The sequence below is a fragment of the Haliotis asinina genome, chromosome 10, assembly GCF_037392515.1.
Source record: "Haliotis asinina isolate JCU_RB_2024 chromosome 10, JCU_Hal_asi_v2, whole genome shotgun sequence".
Classification (NCBI taxonomy): domain Eukaryota; kingdom Metazoa; phylum Mollusca; class Gastropoda; order Lepetellida; family Haliotidae; genus Haliotis; species Haliotis asinina.
The window spans coordinates 24,907,402-24,928,266 of record NC_090289.1 but is presented as its reverse complement, the minus strand read 5'-3'; the positions used below and the strand labels follow the sequence as shown (position 1 = coordinate 24,928,266).

The 20,865-nt window shown below is 41.1% G+C and overlaps 1 protein-coding gene across 1 annotated transcript; it reads left to right on the top strand.

Moving 5' to 3' along the window:
* The first annotated feature begins 219 nt into the window (after window positions 1–219).
* Window positions 220–17,186, top strand: LOC137299065 (epidermal growth factor receptor-like). The gene is made up of 7 exons (XM_067831550.1): window positions 220–344; window positions 3,386–3,400; window positions 7,194–7,556; window positions 7,823–7,954; window positions 12,307–12,378; window positions 13,156–13,274; window positions 14,410–17,186. The coding sequence occupies exons 1-7, from the start codon at window positions 251–253 to the stop codon at window positions 14,497–14,499; spliced, it is 885 nt and encodes a 294-aa protein (XP_067687651.1). The 5' UTR covers window positions 220–250; the 3' UTR covers window positions 14,500–17,186.
* The last annotated feature ends 3,679 nt before the right edge of the window (window positions 17,187–20,865 follow it).

Sequence of the window (20,865 nt, the reverse complement as noted above, 5' to 3'; positions counted from 1 at the left end):
CGCGCGTGGATGTGTGGTGGTTCTGACTTGGTTTCTCAACCAAGAAATCATAAAGATCTTTGTCCCTTGTCTATAATCAGTGAAAGCACCGAGCATCCTTGACCTGCGCGTAACGACTGCTTTCCAGTTGCCATGGCGATCCGACTTTTCTGAAGAGAAACATAGCAGTAAAATGAATGGGGTCACGTGACTTGGTGCCACGACGGAGAAAGAGGCTGGGTAACTTCTTGGAGAAGTTTATAACATAAACATGAAAGTTTGCGTGTTACTTTTTGGAGTACTATCCCAAGTTCTTGGCATCGAGATCGTCCAGAAGGTTGATGAGGACATATTTGATAAAACTGGTGAGTATGTAAATGGTTGGAATTTATGGCTGGGGAAATATATCAGTGTTTGACGAACACATGTGGTTCTCGCTATGGCTGATGCCAACCACACTGGCTAATAGGAAACACCTCTCCCGTTATACCGCTGGGAACGGCATACATTACGCAGAACGTACACTTTGCCTTGTTTCGCTTATACAACATTTTGGTTTCAGCATAACATGTAATGAAAGGATGCTCTAAAAGTAAACAATCATTTAAGATCGAGTGGGCGAAGGGGTTTTAAGAACCTCTTACAAAAACAATAGGTCCATCTTTAGCCCCATAACGTTCGATGTCAGTCTGTTTCCTATAAACCCTCGGTTTTCTTATCATAAATTTGAAATCTCATTTTATGATGTTTTATTGGGTAATTTACCAGATATCAAAACGGGATTGAGGAAGGCCTTTAAGTGATTTGAAGGAATTTCTGAGAATATTCCCGGGTTTTATTAATTAATCAATATCTTATTTCTCACCATCTCCATGCAACAGGGTCGGGACGGTGACAATTTAATTTAGAAAGAGTTCGATAAAATTCGACTTTTACGTTTAATGTTATTTTTATCATTGAAGAGTACAGTTAAATGAGTTCAATCTCAGTAAGTATCCTCGGTGTTTTATGACGTTTACGATATCTGATGGGGAACGGGTTAAAGACGTCGAATCACGATAGCCACACTTATGAGATGAGTTCGGTTTGTTAGACTATTTATGTAAAATCCAAATTGGTTCCCTACTGGAAAACGCATCCATTCTTGTAACTGTAAGTGATCATTTAGTGTAACCCTGGTTTGTTTAAGTCTGAAATGGCAAACGTTATTGTAATAACGAGACACGACTGTTCCGAGGGGTCTTCATTGAATATGATGAGAGTCTCCATGCGGCACCGATCTCGTATTGATCAAAGAAGTTCAAATGGAAAATGACTGCACGATGGCAGTGCAGAAGGGCACGTTGGGTTTCGGGGATGAACAATCAGGGCATTTAGCAGCATTTGGCACTACCCATCAAACGTGTACACTCACTTAAAACACTCACTATATGTTATGTACATATATATGGTTACGTCAAAGATGAATTTCTCCACTAACTTGAAGGAACTGCAAACCCTATGCAGATGATTTGCACGAGAACCATGCATTAAGCTGCTTGAAAGCGTGCAAACATCATGCATGTGAACAGTTATGTTTGAGTGTAATTATTGTGAGGGATTCTCCAATTTTCACCGAGTTTCATCATTTATTGAATTCATGACACTTACCTTTTCAATGTGACGAATTTGTTCTACAATACACCAGTTCATGTCTAAACCGTACCTTTAAACACTATAGAATAATTTACAAAATCATATTCAGAACAGTTGACTGAAGTAAATGGCGTAAATGGAACGAACTTAATAACCCTTCATCATTTTGTTTTATGGGAAAAATCCATAACAGATGACAAAACATATGGTTTTAATAAGAAACAAACAAATTTAACACAGCCCAACAGGACAATACAGTTCTAACATAAACAAATATCACACACACACACACACACACACACACACACACACACACACGGAGAGAGAAAGAGAGAAAGAGAGTATATTAACAAATACAACTTTTTACTGCTCCATGAAGTATTTATGTTGTATACCATGAAGTTCAAAAGCAAAATATACCAATATATTTTCCCAAGATTTAAATTAGTTGATTGTCAGTTTGAGTTTAATAAGTTTATTATTCCAGTTTCTACGTATATAACATAAACTAAAATTAAATCACGGAAATGTAAAGACATTTCAGAGATAATTTAGTCAAATCGTCCTTGAATGTATAGTATGTTCAAGCCAGGAGAAACTCACTATTCACAGACGTTTGTTGAACTGACGTACGGTAGACTTACTCGGGGAGTTCTATGAGATTTCTTTCTTCTAACTATATGTCTCCGTTCATTACATCATAGAATAAATATCCATCTCCTGTCAGGGATGCAGTGATTAACCCCACTTCATCACCATGCTCAGTGCAGGAGCTGTTGTTTCCTCATCCCTGCTGGACTATTGCTTCGTCTCTGAATATATAATTTTGATATTAGTAACAAATAAACAAATTTAAATTGTAAAGGAACCCCGGTGATCTTGTAGATTCATGTTTACTTTGAAACCCAACCCCTAAAGTGAGTTTTCGTGTAGATGGTAACATACCTTGAACCTGGGGAAGTCTAGACTTGCTTCATTTAGGGTTCAGTATTGCGGGGAGGGTTTGGCTGTAGGGAAAATACTGTGGTTCAATGACTGTGAGAGACTACATCTCACACAGTTTCCATCGGGGCGGTGGGTTTGCCTCGTTGTTAAAGCGTTTGCTTGTCACAACGAAGACTTGGGTTCGATTCCCTACATGGTTACAATGTGTGAAGCCCATTTCTGGTGTGCCCCGTCGTGATATTGGTGGTATATTGCTAAAAGCGGCGTAAAACTGCTCCCTCGCTACATCAGTCAAGAACCATATGCCTTCCCCATCCGCTAAACTCTACTGCAAGACCATAGTCCTAAATATTAAAAGGCTATATTTCCTTTGTTTAAAACTTCCATTCACACAAGGTTCCTTTTCAACTGAAATGTAACAGAAATCTGATTTCGATTAACATTATTTCAGAGACATATTCGATTTCTATATGACCTGAAAAAAATACACCAAAGAGATTTGTACACGGCGACCACGACCATTTCCCAATTACCGCCAATAGTTAGAACCCAACTGTGTACACACACACACACACACACGCACGCACGCACGCACGCACGCACGCACACACACACACACGCACACACACACATATATATTTATGCTCAAAAGTCGATGATATCAAATCACTGACATGCATTAGTTGCTTAGCTATCGAAAGCAGCGGCATATTTCTTTCCAAATTTTTGAAAACACTCTGAGGAAAGAATATTCTATGTATATGGCATCAACGCTGTTATGTTCACTTCTTCAGTCCGATAATGATATAATTCTTCTCTTTTGCAGGATGGATAACCCACCGTAAGTACAAATTTTGTTACTTTAGTGACGGTGTTGGTTCCACGCCAAACACCCGCCAGCTCCGGTTTGTGTAGAGAGATTCATTGTACTCCACTGGGGAGGAGGGGTGTAACCAGTACCCCGGAACAGCCAGTGCGAGCTGGGGCTATAGCCTGTTTCATGTAACACATCTACCGTGAACATTTATATACAGTATTATATGAGGTGTTGATATGGTACTTGCGGAAGATAATTCCCGTGCTAAATGGAAAAATCATCTTAAATAAGGTGACCATCGACATTTTTTCGCTAAGCCTTTCTGTGTTCATAACACCATACCAGTCATTCGGTACCAAGTGACAGGCACCATAAGGGACCTTAACAGGTTCTGGGCGTTCAAGAGCAACGTCAAGTCGACTGGACATAATTAATGCTTAGTCCCTGAAAATATATTATTTTGAAAGTAACAAACAGACCCATTTAATTTGAAAAGGATATGCAGGGAGTTTAGAGACTCATGTTCACTTTGTAGCCCGACCCTAAAGAGAGTTAGTTTTCTTACAGAGGATGACAGGTCCTGAAGACTTGCTTCACTTTTTGTAGGGATTAAGCATTGCCGAGAGGGCTAGGCATTTTGGAGATTAATATGGTTATGGGAGACGGACTAGTGCCATCCCTGTCCGATTAGTGCAAAGGCTGTGGGGTGTCCATTACAAGAGTCCAGCGGTACGTCACGTTGTGTCACAGAATTACACCCCAGTCATTGTCAAAAAACATTCTCATGATACAGGTCTAAAGGTCAAATCTCTTGACAGTACTGATCGCCGTTAGCGTGTTTATCGATGTCCGATTGAACGTTACGTATATTTATATGAACGGTACATATCTTTACATGTCGCAGATTAAGAATTTATATGTGACAGTGCGCACAATGCTTATGACATATAATCGGATCGGTCAGTGGGTAGGGTTCTGGTTCAGTCCAAGAAGGGCCTCCATTACAAAAGATACTCTTTACTCAATAATCCTGTGCTCCAACTACAACTGATCCCAGCAGTGCTATTACACGCCAGTAAACGTAACGGCGTGTGTCACTCAACACTTTCATTAGGGTGCTTTATTTCGGGATTCGGTGACCCTATATAACCTTCCTTCAAAGCGGGTAACTCGAGGTGATAGCCTTTGACCCCTTTCTTTTTGTTTCGATAGCTCACATTCCTTAGTCTTTAATTGGCTTGAACTCCGATCCACGCTTATCCCATGCGGGGATGAGGAAGCTGTGAAAACAGCAATAAGGCCACAGCTGTAATACAATAGCTGTTGAGGACATGGTGCTATCAGCATAGCCTGATCCCTGGCTGTACTGAACGACAAGTCTAGTTGTGTTTTCGTAATTATATCCGTATAATGGAACAAGGGCGACCTTGTTTGCGCTTACACAATCCACTAAAGGTATGTCGCCATGTAACTGAAACAGTGCTGAAGGTAAACCTCGCCTCAACTCAACTCAGTCTGAATCTTAGGGGCTAGACTTGGGGTATAGTCTCTAAAATGAACATAATGTTCAGAAAACAAAACAAAACAAAACAGTTGCTAAATTATGATTCTAAAATATAATGCAAAGGAGTCCAGAGACTTTCTTCATTTTCAGACGAAACTTTGGCTATCTAGACTTGCTAGATATTCTAGACTTGCATGAGCTTTCTTGGATGTATGTGTTTCAGGGTGTTTTACAGACCACTTGGAGAGCTGTTCTTAGGATTGTCAGCAGGTTTCAGATATATGATTCAAAGTTCATTAATTCATATATTATTATGGCACAAAATGTTAATAGTGACAATGGTAATAATATCATAATACCTTTTCAGCTGAAATCTTGGAATATATGCAATGTAGGTTATATTGAAGTACATATGAGCAAAGACTCATTCTACAGAGTATGCAGTCTTTGGAATGAGGAATTACGACAATGCTAACTACCATTAGTTAGGTGAGTAATCTTTAGAGAACATGTAGGGAACAATGTACTCGGCAATACTGTGCATGGTGTCTTCTCCAATTTACCAGTCAGATCCATCCTGCCGTATTACTTGCATTTGCTTCAAACAAGTGGCGGCGCCCCTGTCAAGAAAGTCTGATCCATAATCAAGATGTATGATGTAATAAAACGGACCTTATCTCGCAAAGTGCATCAACTAACTTGACCAACCTGACTGAAAAGCATGCACAGAAAAAAACTGTATTGGCCCAGTTGAAGGTGGCTATGCACATCCTGCCATCGATCGACCGAATTGTGTGGGGATGTTGACCAACCGGATGTTCATTTAGGCACGAGACTTTGATAGTATCAATAGTGTGCGTACACTCTTTAGTCCAGTCTGCAATACTCCAAAAAGGTCAGTTTTGACAGTAGTTAGAACACGTTCACAACCACGACAATATGGTTCCATGGCCCCGACATCTAACGGTTTCTTACTGTTGTTGATCCCCTTTGCTAGATATTGTTCAAGAGTTCTGTGAGATGAACCTGTGCGTCTTTGTATATATAGTAAAACACCACCATCTTTCCTCTCCTTATCGGCCCGTGAAGGTCCCGGGGTAGAATAGGCCTTCAGCAACCCATGCTTGCCATAAAAGGCGACTATGCTTTTCGTAAGAGGCGACTAACGGGATCGGGTGGTCAGGTTCGCTGGCGTTTTTGACACATGTCATCGGTTCCCAAATGCGTAAATCGATGCTCCTGCTGTTGATCACTGGATTTTCTAGCCCAGACGCCGCCATATGGCTGGAATATTGTTGGGTGCATTATAAAACTAAACTCACTCATTCTCTATATCGTTCATGTCAGTCAGCACTGAAGGGCAAAGGTTAATTAATGTGGAGGCTCTTCATGATGTAATTTTAGTGTGCACATATTAATTTATCGAATGATCTTCTGGTGGTGCATAGTCAAGACGCATGACGAAGGCAATGAATTCCAAGGTTGTTGGACAGAATCTGAAATTTGAGGTAGATTTTGTTGATGATAATGAACTGCTGGACAGGGAGCAAAGCAGGCGGAGTTATTCACCCAGTCTGCTCATATTTGGGCATTTGTGGAGGAGCTTTCTGATAAGCCATTGCACCTTGTTAACCTTCAGTGTTCAGAATAACAATCAAACCGACTCCTTTGCCTGGTCGCAAATGTGAAACTGAGGGCTTTTTGTGCCCACGACCACTCACTTCCCACTCGCAATCGCTTAGCATGAAATACCGACTGTGTAATGAATTTACAGAGGCCATTCCTTGGTACATACATTAGATCCTTAAAGACATGATTCCATGGCTAGCTGCTTCTACTATCGTCTTTGACTCCGAGGTCCATCCATGGTACATTTATCATTCATATATAGTCTATTCACTCTGTGAATGTTCGTAGCACTAACAATCGAAGCACAACACATTATTACCCGGGATAACCCATGTTGGGTGTGAGGCGCAAGAAGATTAATAATGACATTTATCCCACCGGGTACCCATTTTCTGTTTTGAACAAACTGACTTGCGTAAAGCGAGACCAATTGTATCACATGTACTTCGTTGTGGGGCAGAACTGAAGTCCTAGAAACTCTGAAAAGTCGAGCTCCCAAACTCGGACACCCATCTCTCTCCAAGCCCGACGTTCTTTCCTTCAACTGGTTTGTGACCTGAGCGTTATGTACAGGGCCACACACCACCACACTTTGTGTCTGGTTTTAAATTATATTCCTTAAATCTGAATTACACTGAGTTCATTATTAACATGCCGTCAGTAACTATTACCTTTTTCGTACAGGTTGTCATGGTACCGAGGTCGGGTTTGGCTACTCGGGAACCCTAGATTTACATTACCAGAATCTGAAGAACCGGTACCAGGACTGCACGTATGTCCATGGCAACTTGGAAATCACCAATCTGGACGATCCCAAAATAGATTATGACCTCAGTTTCCTGTCCAAGATCCGTTACGTCAGTGGCTATGTTCTGATTGGCTTGGTGACTGAGGTCGAGAGGATTCCCTTGACGTCGCTAGAGGTTGTCAGGGGCAACAATACATATCGCGTTAGAGGTGTGGAATACAGTCTTATCGTGGCTCTGACATCACGATTCCCTGACGTCAACGTTGGTCTGAAGGAGCTGCACATGCCGTCACTGAAAGGTTTGTAGTTAACTGGTATAGATGTCTGTAATGGTTTAGAGTTGCAGGGAAAGGCTGACATTCGAATGCAGCTGTAAGTTGTACTCTTTGGATTTTTTAAACGTCACGATAGATTTATTAAACATATTATCCCTTCTCCTTACAAGGATGTTTAGATAAATGACCTGTACCCACGCTGAGATGTTTGGATGTATGACCAGTAATCCAAGTGAGGTTTCCTAGAAATATGGTATGTGCTCATTATCAGCTGATTTCTGTGTTGACAGAGGTGACTGTGGGGAAAGTGTTGTTTTCCCAGAACCCCGCCCTCTGCTACGTCGACACCATCGACTGGGACACCATCACTGCCGGCAGAAACAACTCCATCAACTTCGAGGAGCTGGCCTCTTCCCAAACATGTAAGTCACAATTAAAACCTGATTGTATCCCAATGTTCATCCCATTCTTCACTGTAAGGCCATTCATTTGCTACAAATCAGCTAAACGTGCATGTCTTACACGACCACTTCGCTAGTCGTTAGATCGTCTTAGCTATGTAAGGATTCAAATCCGCGCACATTGCGTAAGTGAGTTTAGTTATACGCCGCCCACAGCAATATTCCAGCCATATGGCGGCGGTCTGTAAATAATCGAGTCTGGATCAGACAATCCAGTGATCAACAACATGAGCATCGATCTGCGCAATTGGGAACCGATGACATGTGTCAAAAACGCCAGCGAACCTGACCACCCGATCCCGTTAGTCGCCTCTTACGAAAAGCCTAGTCGCCTTTTATGGCAAGCATGGGTTGCTATTCTACCCCAGGACCTCCACGTTGCGTGACGATCGCAACCAATAACCTTACAAGCCTTCACTGTTGACATTTTGAAGTCAATCAAGAGGACTTCTTTCATGGTTTGCATCCAGCAATTCGTATACAAGTAAACTGATTCGTATGGTCACTTAATGAAGTCCAAAGTGAGTAAGTGAATTAGTGAGTGAGTATGGTTTTACGCTGATTTTAGCAATATTCCAGCAATACGGCGGGGGACTCAAGAAATGTGATTCACACATTGTGTCCATGTGGCGAATCAAACCCCACCAGCGAACTCTTTAACCACGAGGCCACCCACGGTACCCATGGGTCGAGTAACGTCAAGTAACCCTCGGTTGGTAGACACTCACATGTCGGCATCATTAAGGCTGGTTGTCACGGACTTTGAGTGAGTGCATGACTAAGTATGGTTTTACGCCGCTTTTAGCAATTTTCCGGTTGTTGACACCCGAAATGGGATTCACCAATGTGAGGAATTGAACCTGGGTCTTCGACACTGCCTCTCATCGAACCACAGGCCAGAGATTAATATTATGAGCAACATGTTATAGGCAACGACGTCATGCAATCACCAGCCAGATAGCTGGTCCTGTCCACCCGATCCACAGTAGTGTAAACAACGGATATAACAAAATGATATCAGCCTCCAAGACTTCGTTATAAGCATGTTCTTGCTGAATTGACACCATGCGCTTAATATCAGGCACACATTCCCTGTCTGGCATTTCCAACACGGCCACAAATAGAAATGAAATTAAAACATATCACAATCGCGTACCCTGGGGTAATATATCAAATAGCAATCATTTCGAGATAGAAAGACATAATTGCCCAATTCTCACTGCTCGTATACAGTCGTAAACGTTTCGGGTTTGGTAACAGTGATAACTTTATCACAACGACCAATCAACATCTACCGATAGATCGATCCGGCTGTGTGCCTGGCGTGGCCGCCATGTTATATCGAACAAACACTGAAGAATATCTGATTTGCACAGAGATCGTTAAGTCTCAAAGCGAGCTATCAACGCTCATGAATATTATCTATACGAGTTTCGCCGAAAGTCACTGTAACACTTACATGAGTAAACTTGGAAACATTTTCGAAGTAGGTTGTCATGACCCAGAAAGATACGAGAAAACGCGCCAAGTGAAGTTATCTCCCTTTGGAATTGGTTACGATAGGGGAGCTTACTGTTACGACTGCCGTAAGTCTGTCGAAAGTAGGAGATTAAGGCAATCGTGGTGTGTCGTGACATGGAACGGTAATACGTATATCGCGAGGTCCTGAGGAGACGTTCTGGTTGTATTAATTTTTTTTATCATTGTTGTCGTGACAGAGAAGATTACACAGGCTCGGTGCCACAATTTACTGTTAATGGATTTACCAAGTGAATGTTTGTGTTATAGGTTTATGACAGTCGTGGCATAAATACAGTAGTGTGGGCTATTGGTTACCGTAAATCTAGCCTCGTTGTGTGATTCATTGCTGAGTCAGAGAACTTCTACTGGTATTCAACAATGATGCTCCAACAGCCCGACTGGAAACAGCCAGTCCGCTGATTGGGTTCTGTAACCAATATTTCTTAAGTATTGCAAGCCAGTCAAACAATCCAAGACTCAAACAATCATAATAAACACTGAAAACGTCATGGATATTGGGACTGACTCACACACCAATGCCTGAGAACCTCTAAATCTAATATTCGAAATATATACTAGCATAAAGAAAAGTGTACTTCGTCTCCCAAGTGTCTTTTACAAAGATGACGGCACTTCGATTCCTAAACCGGAAGTCCCGCCATCTTGAAAAAGACGCTAGGTGGACGAGGAACACTGCTAGAGAGAAAGTAGTGTGCTGGGTATTAAGTAAATGGTTTGTTACCGGAGACAGCATTGTAGTATCAGTCGTTTGATTAATGCTAATCATAAAACATGTACTGTCAAAATCCCGGCATGGTGTCAGGAGACCCAGCGACACCCCCATGAAAGAGTGCTGTTAACAATGTAAGCAGCGGGTGTGACCTCCATTTCCGTTAAATGGGGAAAGGCAGCGGCGGTGCATTTAAAGCACCAGATGACTGAAAACAGCTATTCGTTCCAAATGTCAGCAAGTGAGTTCACTCCTGGATTGCACTACCGGCTGCCGACTCGTGAAGATCTGGGATAGAACTGATCTTCACCATGAAACCCCTGCTTGTGGTTGGAGGTGACTAGCAGGAACGGTTGATCAGGCGCGCTTGGTTGATGCATGTCATTGTCGATATATGCAGACAGTCGTCTCCCAGTTTCCAAAGGGCATTGTGTATTCATAGTCGTGAAATCGTGCGCTTCGACTCATGTCGTTGGTAATCTAGAAAGGTTTCACTGCTTCTAAACGTCTGTTACAACACGTGCAACACTTGGAATGGCGTTATCCTGCAGCAACGCGATGTTACGTTCCTGCAGTTGCCCAGAATGCCTTCCATTGCAGTTCGCACACTAATGACTCGTGTTCTCCTATGAGTTGCAGAATACCTTTATACGTCCACACCCAAATTTGACGCCTAAAACGGTATGCCCTTGCGCAACCATCAGATATGACTAGATGAAATTTTGTCGTGCGAACCTTACATGCTGTCCACAAAGCTAGTCTTTACTGACGTTGACGTGGAAGCAACATTTGGATAGCAGGACGTCGGTGTTAGATGTTGCGCTCTATCAGCCGCTTGGTTCAACCACTAATTTCTCTCAAACAAAATTTGCGAGCTGTTAATGTGGCATCTTTATTATCGATTCCGTCACGTCACATGTGATCGATCGACATAGAATGCTCTTCTGTAGATAACTCATGAAAAGATATTGTTTTCATCAACATTCAAATGTACGGCAACTTCGTTTTCCATCACTCCTGTTTATCGACTCCCCACGGCGCGGAGACGTTCACCGCGTTTCGGCAATTCGTGAGCGTTATTTTACATTATGTTACGGTTAAGAATATGTTATAAGAGCCTGACAGTAAAATAATGAGTATGCGATTTTAACATGATAAAACCACGTGCTTAGGTACCAACAAAAAGCCAACCTGTGCACGATGAATAATTCGTGAATCGCGAATGGTAATGAGGAATCTTTACGAGTATGTACTGAACGGTTCATGGCGGATGTAGCATATTTCACTGAACTTATATGATGCACGGTTACTTTGCCGTTATTATATAAATATACACTGAATCAAAAACACACATTTCTTCGACAGGCTACTTCGACAGGCTACTTCGACGATAAAAAAGATAAGTAAATTCAGTTATCGAAAGTTTCTGTGCTGAACAAAGGTGTAACCGCGATTTTGCACAACAAATGACTGTACTGTGTGTTTGTAACGTAACGCCAGTGTGGTTTTTGCCCTGATGTATAGGAATGCATATGTTTAGGCGGAAACACAATTATTTAGCTATGCATCCGATTGAGTCTATTATCGTGGGGTCAAATATATTCATATTCACACATGCTTATTTGTGATACATGTTTGTCAGTACTATATCAGAGTTCATGCTTGTCATCAAAGCGGATAACAACAAATTCTTAAATAAGATCTTGTTTATAACTTTTTTCTTCTAACATTTGTCGCCTGTTTATAATTTTAATAAGAGGGTAAGACTCAATTCACTCGGTCACAAAAACCTAGCTGTTCAGAACTACATTTCTTCGGTGGTGGAGTTTCCTTTAATCTTAATGTGCTAAGATCAGACAAACATGTTAGACTGGATGCCTGAACTATGTATTTTTTGGCCCCTACCCCTATGTACCTAGATCAGAGGCGATACATATGACTAACTGTTTCATTACATATGTGGTATTTCAACAGTCCTTGGAGAAAATAGCAACTTGCTTCTGTGCCTAGTGCCTGTCTCTTCATAAACATTGGTATACATTGATGGTGCTGTCTTTAACAGGTGACAATTGCTCGGACAAGTGCGACGTTGACGGCGTCCGGAGGTGCTGGTCGTACGACATCTGTCAGGAGGGTGAGACACCTTTATTTCACCTCACTAACATAGTTCTTCATACCGCGGGTTATGTAGTGAAATGTATGATATGAAGAATGACGTGACAATCCAGTGATTGACATTATGAGTATTGATTGGTAGTATAGATAAGACGATATGCATTAACTATATCAGAGAACCTGATCATCCGACCCCGTTAGTCGTCTCTTGCAGGGGTTGCTAAATACCAGTTTTAACCCGAATCTTCGCGGCCCTCAAACTTTGGAGAAATCCGAACATTTAATTCATGCAGAAAATGTTTGTTAACATCTGGACATTAAATGTATTTCCTCGGCTTCAAACCAGAAGCAAGTGTTACATGCCCTGATGTAGCGTTGGGGAGGAAATGCAGAGGATGTTAGAGATGTGAATAGTCTGCCTCACAGTTTATGGACCACGTTATTTTCCCTACTGCCCAGCCCTCCCTTCAATGCTGAAGCCCTAAATGAAACAAGTCTAGACTTCCAAAGAATCAGGATCTCCCTTCTCACTGGGGCTTTTTCCAGTTTGCATGAGCCTATTTACCACCAAAATTATATATAAATAAATCGTAAGGACCAAGCGTTAGTCCAAGTAGTGAACACATGGAGGGTTTGAAAGCTCTAAATAGCAATCCCACTGTGATACTGAACGAAAGTTTGGACAATGTAGGCGTATTTAGAGTTAACTTTTAAAATATTTACATTTTGTTGCTTTAAACGAATGGAAGCGGAGACCTCTGGAGCATTGACTACAAACGTCTCATTATCTCCACAGTGAACTCTGGGAAGTGTGATGAGACCTGCCCCTATCGCTGCTATGGCCCCAACGCTGATCAGTGTTGTCACCCCACCTGTGCTGTAGGCTGCACTGGACCAACGGAACGCGACTGTGTGGTAAGTGAAAATTACTTTAAAATGGGGGTCAGTTCAATTTACCTCGAAGGTGTTAGTCATATTACTACGTGTCAGCTAATGTTGATGAAATATTCCAAAACTGCTTTCAGCTGTCGGTTATGGACTGGATTTGACAGCCAGGGAACTAAGGGGCATAACTCTGTGAGCCTATGTGTTTGATCGTGACAACGGGTATCCCTGCAAGAACGTGTGTGTTTGGTGTACCACCGATTTAGGCTTGTATCACGGCGTCTCTGTGTGATGTGGTAGCCAAGTGGTACAGGTGACGAATGTCGAAGTGTGACAAGGACAAATCAGGGTTCGAACCCATATCCATAAGTTCTTGTAGTTTTGTCACACATACCTTCACATTATACTCAGAACAACAGTACAACCGATAAAAGGCTGTGTGGCACATGTATATCACCGCAGTTTCAATTTCTGTTCCACCATTCCACAGTGAGTGAGTGAGTGAGTGAGTATGTTTTACGCCGCGTTTAGCAATTTTCCAGCAATATCCCGGCGTGGGACAACGGAAGTTGACATCTCGCATTGTACCCATCTGGGGAATCGAACCCGGGTATTCGGCGTGACGGGCCAACGCTTTAACCACAAGGCTACCCCACCCACCCACCCCCGTCTTCACAGGCATGCCTGATTCAGCCATAGACTACTTGTCCATCCCCCCTGCCATAACACTCAGACATATGTAAAGGTATTGACGACAGGGGGCAAACAAACTCCCTGATATAGTAGTTGTTTCATTGTTACTTGGTTACATTATTAAAAGAAGAAAGTCTCTAGAATGTATATTATGTTAGTAGGATAATTAAAATGTCTTTTTTTCCTGTAGCATGTACTGAGCGAACCAACTAAAACATAAGAAAATTCAAGCGTTCCTTTAATATTGTCAAATTTTCATGAATAGCGCTGTTCGGGGAAATGTGAGGGTGTATAAAGGAACACTGCCACTTATTTCTTTCCCTTAGTGTATGTTCGTTTCAGAGGCTAGATGCATGTCTACAGTTCCTGGTACACTCAAGGGAGGGAACTCTACAGAGTCTTAGACGCCGCGCCATGATGACGAGTTGTAATGATACACAACCATGACATGGTACATATTTCTGTGTTCCAGGCGTGTAAAGACTACTACTTCCAAGACCACTGTACCTCCCACTGTCCCGACAGGAGCTACCCCCGTAAACAGGCGTGTATTCCCTTCTGAGGACAGGTCGTTACAGTTTCACGTAACGAAATCAACCGTTGGTTGTAGCAGGGAATTCTCATGTGTCAGGAAAATCATGACAAATAATGAAATCAACATGTTACTGCATAGTGATGAAATATCGACCAGAACCTAAGAGGCGCCCAAACAATTAAAGCAACAAGTGATAGACGTCAATAGACGTCATAATTATTACTTTTTGACGACAGTTATATCACAACTGCACTTTTTCACATCTTGTTAAACAACCATCATGCTTAAATACAATCGTTAATCGTTTGGAGTTTGAGCGTTTGGGGAATAAGCTTTAAACGTTTGAGGAATAAGCTTCGATATCTACCTTTAAATAAGAATTAATCTCCAATACCTGGTGCCAGATTTCTTAGTGCTGGTCTAACCTTGTGAATGAATGGCCATGAGGGTCACTGTGTTATTACGGTACTTATTGACGTATCAGTAATGTACAACACAATATTTGAATTTGCAGACAAACAAGATCACCTTTTAACGACTTCAACCAAAGAAGGCGACGAGATAAGAACCCCTTCTTCACTAATGACAATTTTTAAAGTCTCGGAAAGCTATGAATTATTGGTATGAAAATTGTAAAACATGTTTAAATGGCTCCTTCCCACATTGAAAATGTTAAATGGAAATTGGTTGATTTTTCAAAGTTCAAGAGAGAATCAATGTCCATGACGGAAGGTGTGTTTACCCTACATCTTCATCTTTATCTTCATCTAGGCCATCCTCCACATCTCCTGGGTATACGATCCGATAAATCTCCACTATAACCGTCGTAGGAGGCGACTAACGGGATCGATTGGTCAGGCTCGCTGACTTGGTTGACACATGTCATCGGTTCCCAGTTGCACAGATCGATGCTCATGTTGTTGATCACTGGATTGTCTGGTCCAGACTCGATTATTTATAGACCGCCGCCATATAGCTGGAATATTGCTGAGTTCGGCGTAAAACTAAACTCACTCGCATACACTCACTCACTCTACTATTACCCCGGATGTAACTACGGCCAGGCCCGATAATTCCATTTCCTCCCTTTGCTGGCTCCGAATTCTCAAAGTAGCCAGTCAGTTACAACCGTTACAACCGAGCTAGCCAGTGTCTTCAACAAAGATAGCTGGGAAAATCATTGTCAAATTCGAAACTTCCAAATAAAATATGTGCAAGAACCTCTTTCAGATTTCCTCTGCATGAATTGTGTTGCCAGGATTAATCGGTTAGATAATTTAAAAAGCGAAAGTGAGTTTCGATTGGTACGCTCAACTTCCCAGCGTAGACACCTGATTGGATGAAAAGCCAGCCAAGGGAGGTAAGGGAGGGTATAGTGGGTATAGTGGAGATATATCGGAACGCACAAGGTGGAAGTGCCATCCACATGAAATGTGGAGTTGCCCCAAAAGCAACTCTATTTCCTCGCTGGACAGTGGAAGAGGACCACGTGGCGCATGAGTAAAGGTACGTTTTCCCTCGTATTGACATTATTTTGCAAGCATATCAGGTTTTGCCATTTGGCAGAGGGGTCTAGAAATCTACAGATCTTTCTGTAATAGCTTGACATCCTCTATGTTTATTGCAATTGAGCGCTAAGCGAGGGCACCCTCCTCAGTGTCGAAACACGCTCGCGGAAAATGATCGTTTAAACACGAAATGTGACATCCTCATCAGCAGATGATAAAATCTGATATGCTTGCAAAACAATGAAAATGCGAGGAAAACGTACGTACCTAAGACGTGCTTATAATCTGCTGTAATTTTACATTTTACCTTTACCTATGCAGCTAATTTTTGTACATGCATTTTTGATCAGATGAAAGTTCCATTCCCTCATTTAAATGGACACATATAGTAACTCCCCTCGTGGTTTTGAAAGGTTTTCTTACTTTTTTGTAAATTGCGCATTTCCTGTGGGTGAAAATGGCCCTTTTGCGCCTATACACCCTGTCCGCTGATGTGACTGGATGTCTGGCCGAACCTCAACCTGTTATTCTTATCAAACATTAGCTATTGATTTCATGTTATTTACATTTCTCCTGGGGAACTAATATTCTGTTATTTTTTACAACACAAAAAGTGAAATAAAGGATTCGTTGTAAACATATGATGATAGTTGTAATATTAACTGCATATATTGAAAATCATTCAATCAGGTCTTCACCCCACAAGCATCTATGCAAATATTGTTTACTCGTTGCCTGTATTTTGTATTTTGTTTGTGTTGATGTTGTATTTGTGCACAGTGTGTATAATGAACACTTTATGGACGTATTTCACTTTGAAACACGAGGCAATTCAATGTATATGTTCCCATGTTTATTTTCACGCATATTTAATCAACACCACAAAGATATGAATGATAAATTATAATTCGAGCCACAAACCCCTTTGATGTTCACTGTCCCTTGTGCAGGTATAATGAACCGAATGTTCAGACACGAACTTGCTTTTTAACTCAGTTTATTATATGTTTTAAGTTTTTAAGTTTTGCTGTTGTTTTTCCCACGTGTATCAACAGAATTAATGATTCAATTCCTCAGAGAGGACCAGTAATACGTTTTCATTTTTCATAATTCAAATCAAACGAATCTGTTATAGACCGTCTTGTTACTGAAACGGTTGTGTGTTAAACATTTATGTATCATTCGATTAAAACTTGTTTATAGTTAGACTATGTTTGGTTCTGATGATTTTTGTATTATTATTTTTTAGTAAAAATGCATTGACCACATCACTGTGGATTGTCAGAGATTGTCTGACTGTTCACAAGACTGGTTTTAGGGAAGGTTAGAAATTCATTACAAACGATCCACACTTTACAAGCTGTCAATGTTGCGCTGTACCATTGGGATTTATGTAGACTTATACTCAGTCCCTGAATATAATTTTGATAATAACAAGTAAAGTCATTCAAAATGAAAAGGAGTCCCAGTGAATTAGGAGAGTCAGGGAAATCTAGACTTGCTTCATTTAGGCGTTCAGCATTGAAGCAGCAATACTGGGTTGCTGGGACTGTGACACCGACTAGGAATTATGGATCGCTTGGTTAAAACAAGGACCAGACATGTGCTACATCTGAAACTTTCACTTGTCCAGATATTTTATCATATGTTCGAAGAACATCGCGCTGTTCTGTAATTTATAAGATTATCGTTGACTCAATAAACATTGATTTTTCTTCTTCATGAGCTTTCTAGTGAATGTCTGACCTCATGTTACGTAAATATATACAGCACGAGTGACGAATCGATTAGAAGCCACGGCGACATTATTACTCATGCTTTAAAAAAACAGTAATGAAATATGCATGCTCAGTTTATTGATACATTGCCCTTCGTGAAATTAAGCTGCGTCATTCAAGGTTGAAACAGATCAAAGGATCAATTGCAGTGATGTCATCAATGACGAATGATCGATGACTATCAATCACTTAAATGTCACCACATTTACTGCTTCCAAAGTTGACACAGGATTGTAGCGCTATGCAAATTGAATATTAGTTTGATTGACGGCGGATCAGTGATCTAAGGCAACCGAAATTACAGGTTTGTGTTCTTACGGTCTGGAACCGTGTTCGCCGATTTTATTGACAAAGGATCAAGGTTAGGTTACTCATCAAGAGAGAGATAGTTTGCACAAAGCTTCCAAACACCTGGTGATGAAATCGACACACTGCGTCCGTCAATCAAGATCTATCTCGGATTGGAGGGTGACGATGAAAATGACAAGTGGTGTGACCGTCCTTTGAAATGCATTACACACGTGGAAGCGATGCATGATCAAAACGCAGAGATGAACAAATTAGGAACTGGCACGAAAATATCTTGTTAATTTCTAGATTTATCACTTCCATGCTATTCACAGAATACAAATGAAACATGATCAAATAATGCCCAAGTTATCACACTCCCACTCTTTGGAGGCGTTCTTTACCGCCGTCATGTCAACTTTTTTTATGGAGTGCTTAATATTTGTTTTAAAATAATTACTTCGTTCAATGATTTCTAGTTGCCAATTGTATGAGAAGTGGAAAACGTATATTTCGAAAATGCAGTTATTTGTGTGAAGTGCAAACCTCAAGTGTAGAAGGAATATTCATGACACTAAAAAAGAACAGTTTGAACTTGAAAAAATAAGTTACACAAAGTTACGTTGTCACCAATATTTGTAAAAAATAGTGATGACAACTAGAGGCTAGACTTGGTATGACATATACGATGACAAATCGAAGAGAATATCGCAGCTTCGATTGTACAAATGCAATAAAGTACAAGAACTGTCACGTCATATTAACATCAGTTTGTAATGACGATTATGATGAAGTGGTTCTTATATGATTATGAACCATTAACCTACCTGTCACGCAAAATGTGCAGAGATATAACGACATAGGCGTAAAACCATATTCACTCACGCACTTTGCGAGTACAACGGGCCATTGTGATTATTGTTTATTGCTATTGTTGTTTTTGCCACTACTGACAATGCTCAGCAATATCAAGAGGAGGGCCATCACAAATTGGGCTACACATAAAGATACCAGTTGCGAAGATCGATGCTCATGCAGTAGACCACTAGATTGTCTCGTCCAGACTTCATTATTTACATTCCGCCGCCATAGCTAAACGTCACTCTCTCTTTTAAATTGTTTATCTTTGAATGAAGGTGAGCTGCTGTACCTGATGTAAGCTGGTTATGTTGTAGTCCCATAAAAAGATCGTAGGTACTTTTACCGAAAGGTATAGCAGACAACTGTGAAGTAAATGTTGTGATTTATAGGTCACGAGACGGTTTGACAGCTATATCAGGTATATCACTGCTTGGCAACGTCTATTGTGAGTGAGTGAGTGAGTTTGGTTTTACGTCGTTTTTAGCAACATTCCAACAATATCATGGCTGGGGACACCAGAAATGGGCTTTAAACATGTGGAAAATCGAAACCGGGTCTTAGGCTTGACGAGCGAAAGCTTTGACCACTAGGGTACCCAACCACTTCCCCCACACGCGTTTAACTTTCATAACCACGAAGAGTGTTTTCTTCTTTTTTTTATTCTTGATAACTCTGGAATTAGAGGGCATGACAAGCGGATCCTGACTCGCCCACGGGGTGTAACTCTGCACATATAATTGCAGAGTCTACGAGCACTTGCCATGGTTAATCAGTCTAATCATCAACTATAAAAACAACATCAAAACGAAAACAAAAAAACCCACGAACAACCCATGTTAAATGTGGATTGATATACGATGACGAATGTATGAATACCATGATGAGATCAGTGACGACAGTGATGAGTCACCCACGTCACGTAGTATGCAAATGAATATTTCACCGTTGTGTAATTGAATGAGAGAACGGTTCTTGTATTGATTAGATTGGCAAGATCTGACAACACGCAACTTTGTTTCTATGTGAGAAACTGACATTCAGAGACACACAAGAGGTTGTACAGATGCCATAATTGAATAACTTCTGGTGCTCCAGACGAGTGGCTCTATAGTTTATGAATTTTATGTCGAGCGTTTCAGAAAACGCTTGCTGAAAGGTGGCGTTTTGTCGTGAACTACTGGAACTAAAAGCCCATATCGACTTTAGTTTGAATAAACCACTACTAAGGCAACACACGGTAGTATTTCCTAGATCTGATAAAGACCTCTCATCGACCTGATGACTGTTCAATGCAGGCCATCCCTTGGTCACCCGTCACGAGCTGTTGTAGGTCTTCTTGTTAATACATCACTCGTGGTCTTGTTTATTCAGGAATAACTTTATCAGTGCGGGTCACCACTATACCGTATACATAGTGTTGGCAGTTTGGTTGAAATCTCACACTTGATGATAAGTTCACTTCCAACGAGCAATCATCCAAACAAATAGTGGGCATATAAAGAACAACAAACATGGATCTCTGGGCCTTTTTCTATTTATTTAGAAACGACGCAAATAGTACCTGCAAATTTCACATCCAGTGTAACACGATGCAACTTGCTACTTAATGTAATGACTAACATATCATGAACATAGGGGTAACGTTAAAAGAGTGTTCTGTCGTTACTATGAAGCAGAAAACGTAATCTGTGAAAAAAGCTAGGGGAACAGCTGCCCCTCTGACCCCATGATCTACCTGCGGCCCTGCCAGGTGGAGACGGATTTTGTGATAGTGGTTAAAGTATTCACTACAGTACGTGTTTTAGATCTTTCGTTTCAGCGACTACTTTGATAAAGAAATGAATTTTTTGCTCAAATGCATTTTCAAGCTTATACTGTCACTGTCTATTTTTCTCTGTCGCGTAGAGCCTTGCTCGTGATGTTGATCACTGGACTTGCCTGGTCAGTGAAGCCTGGAC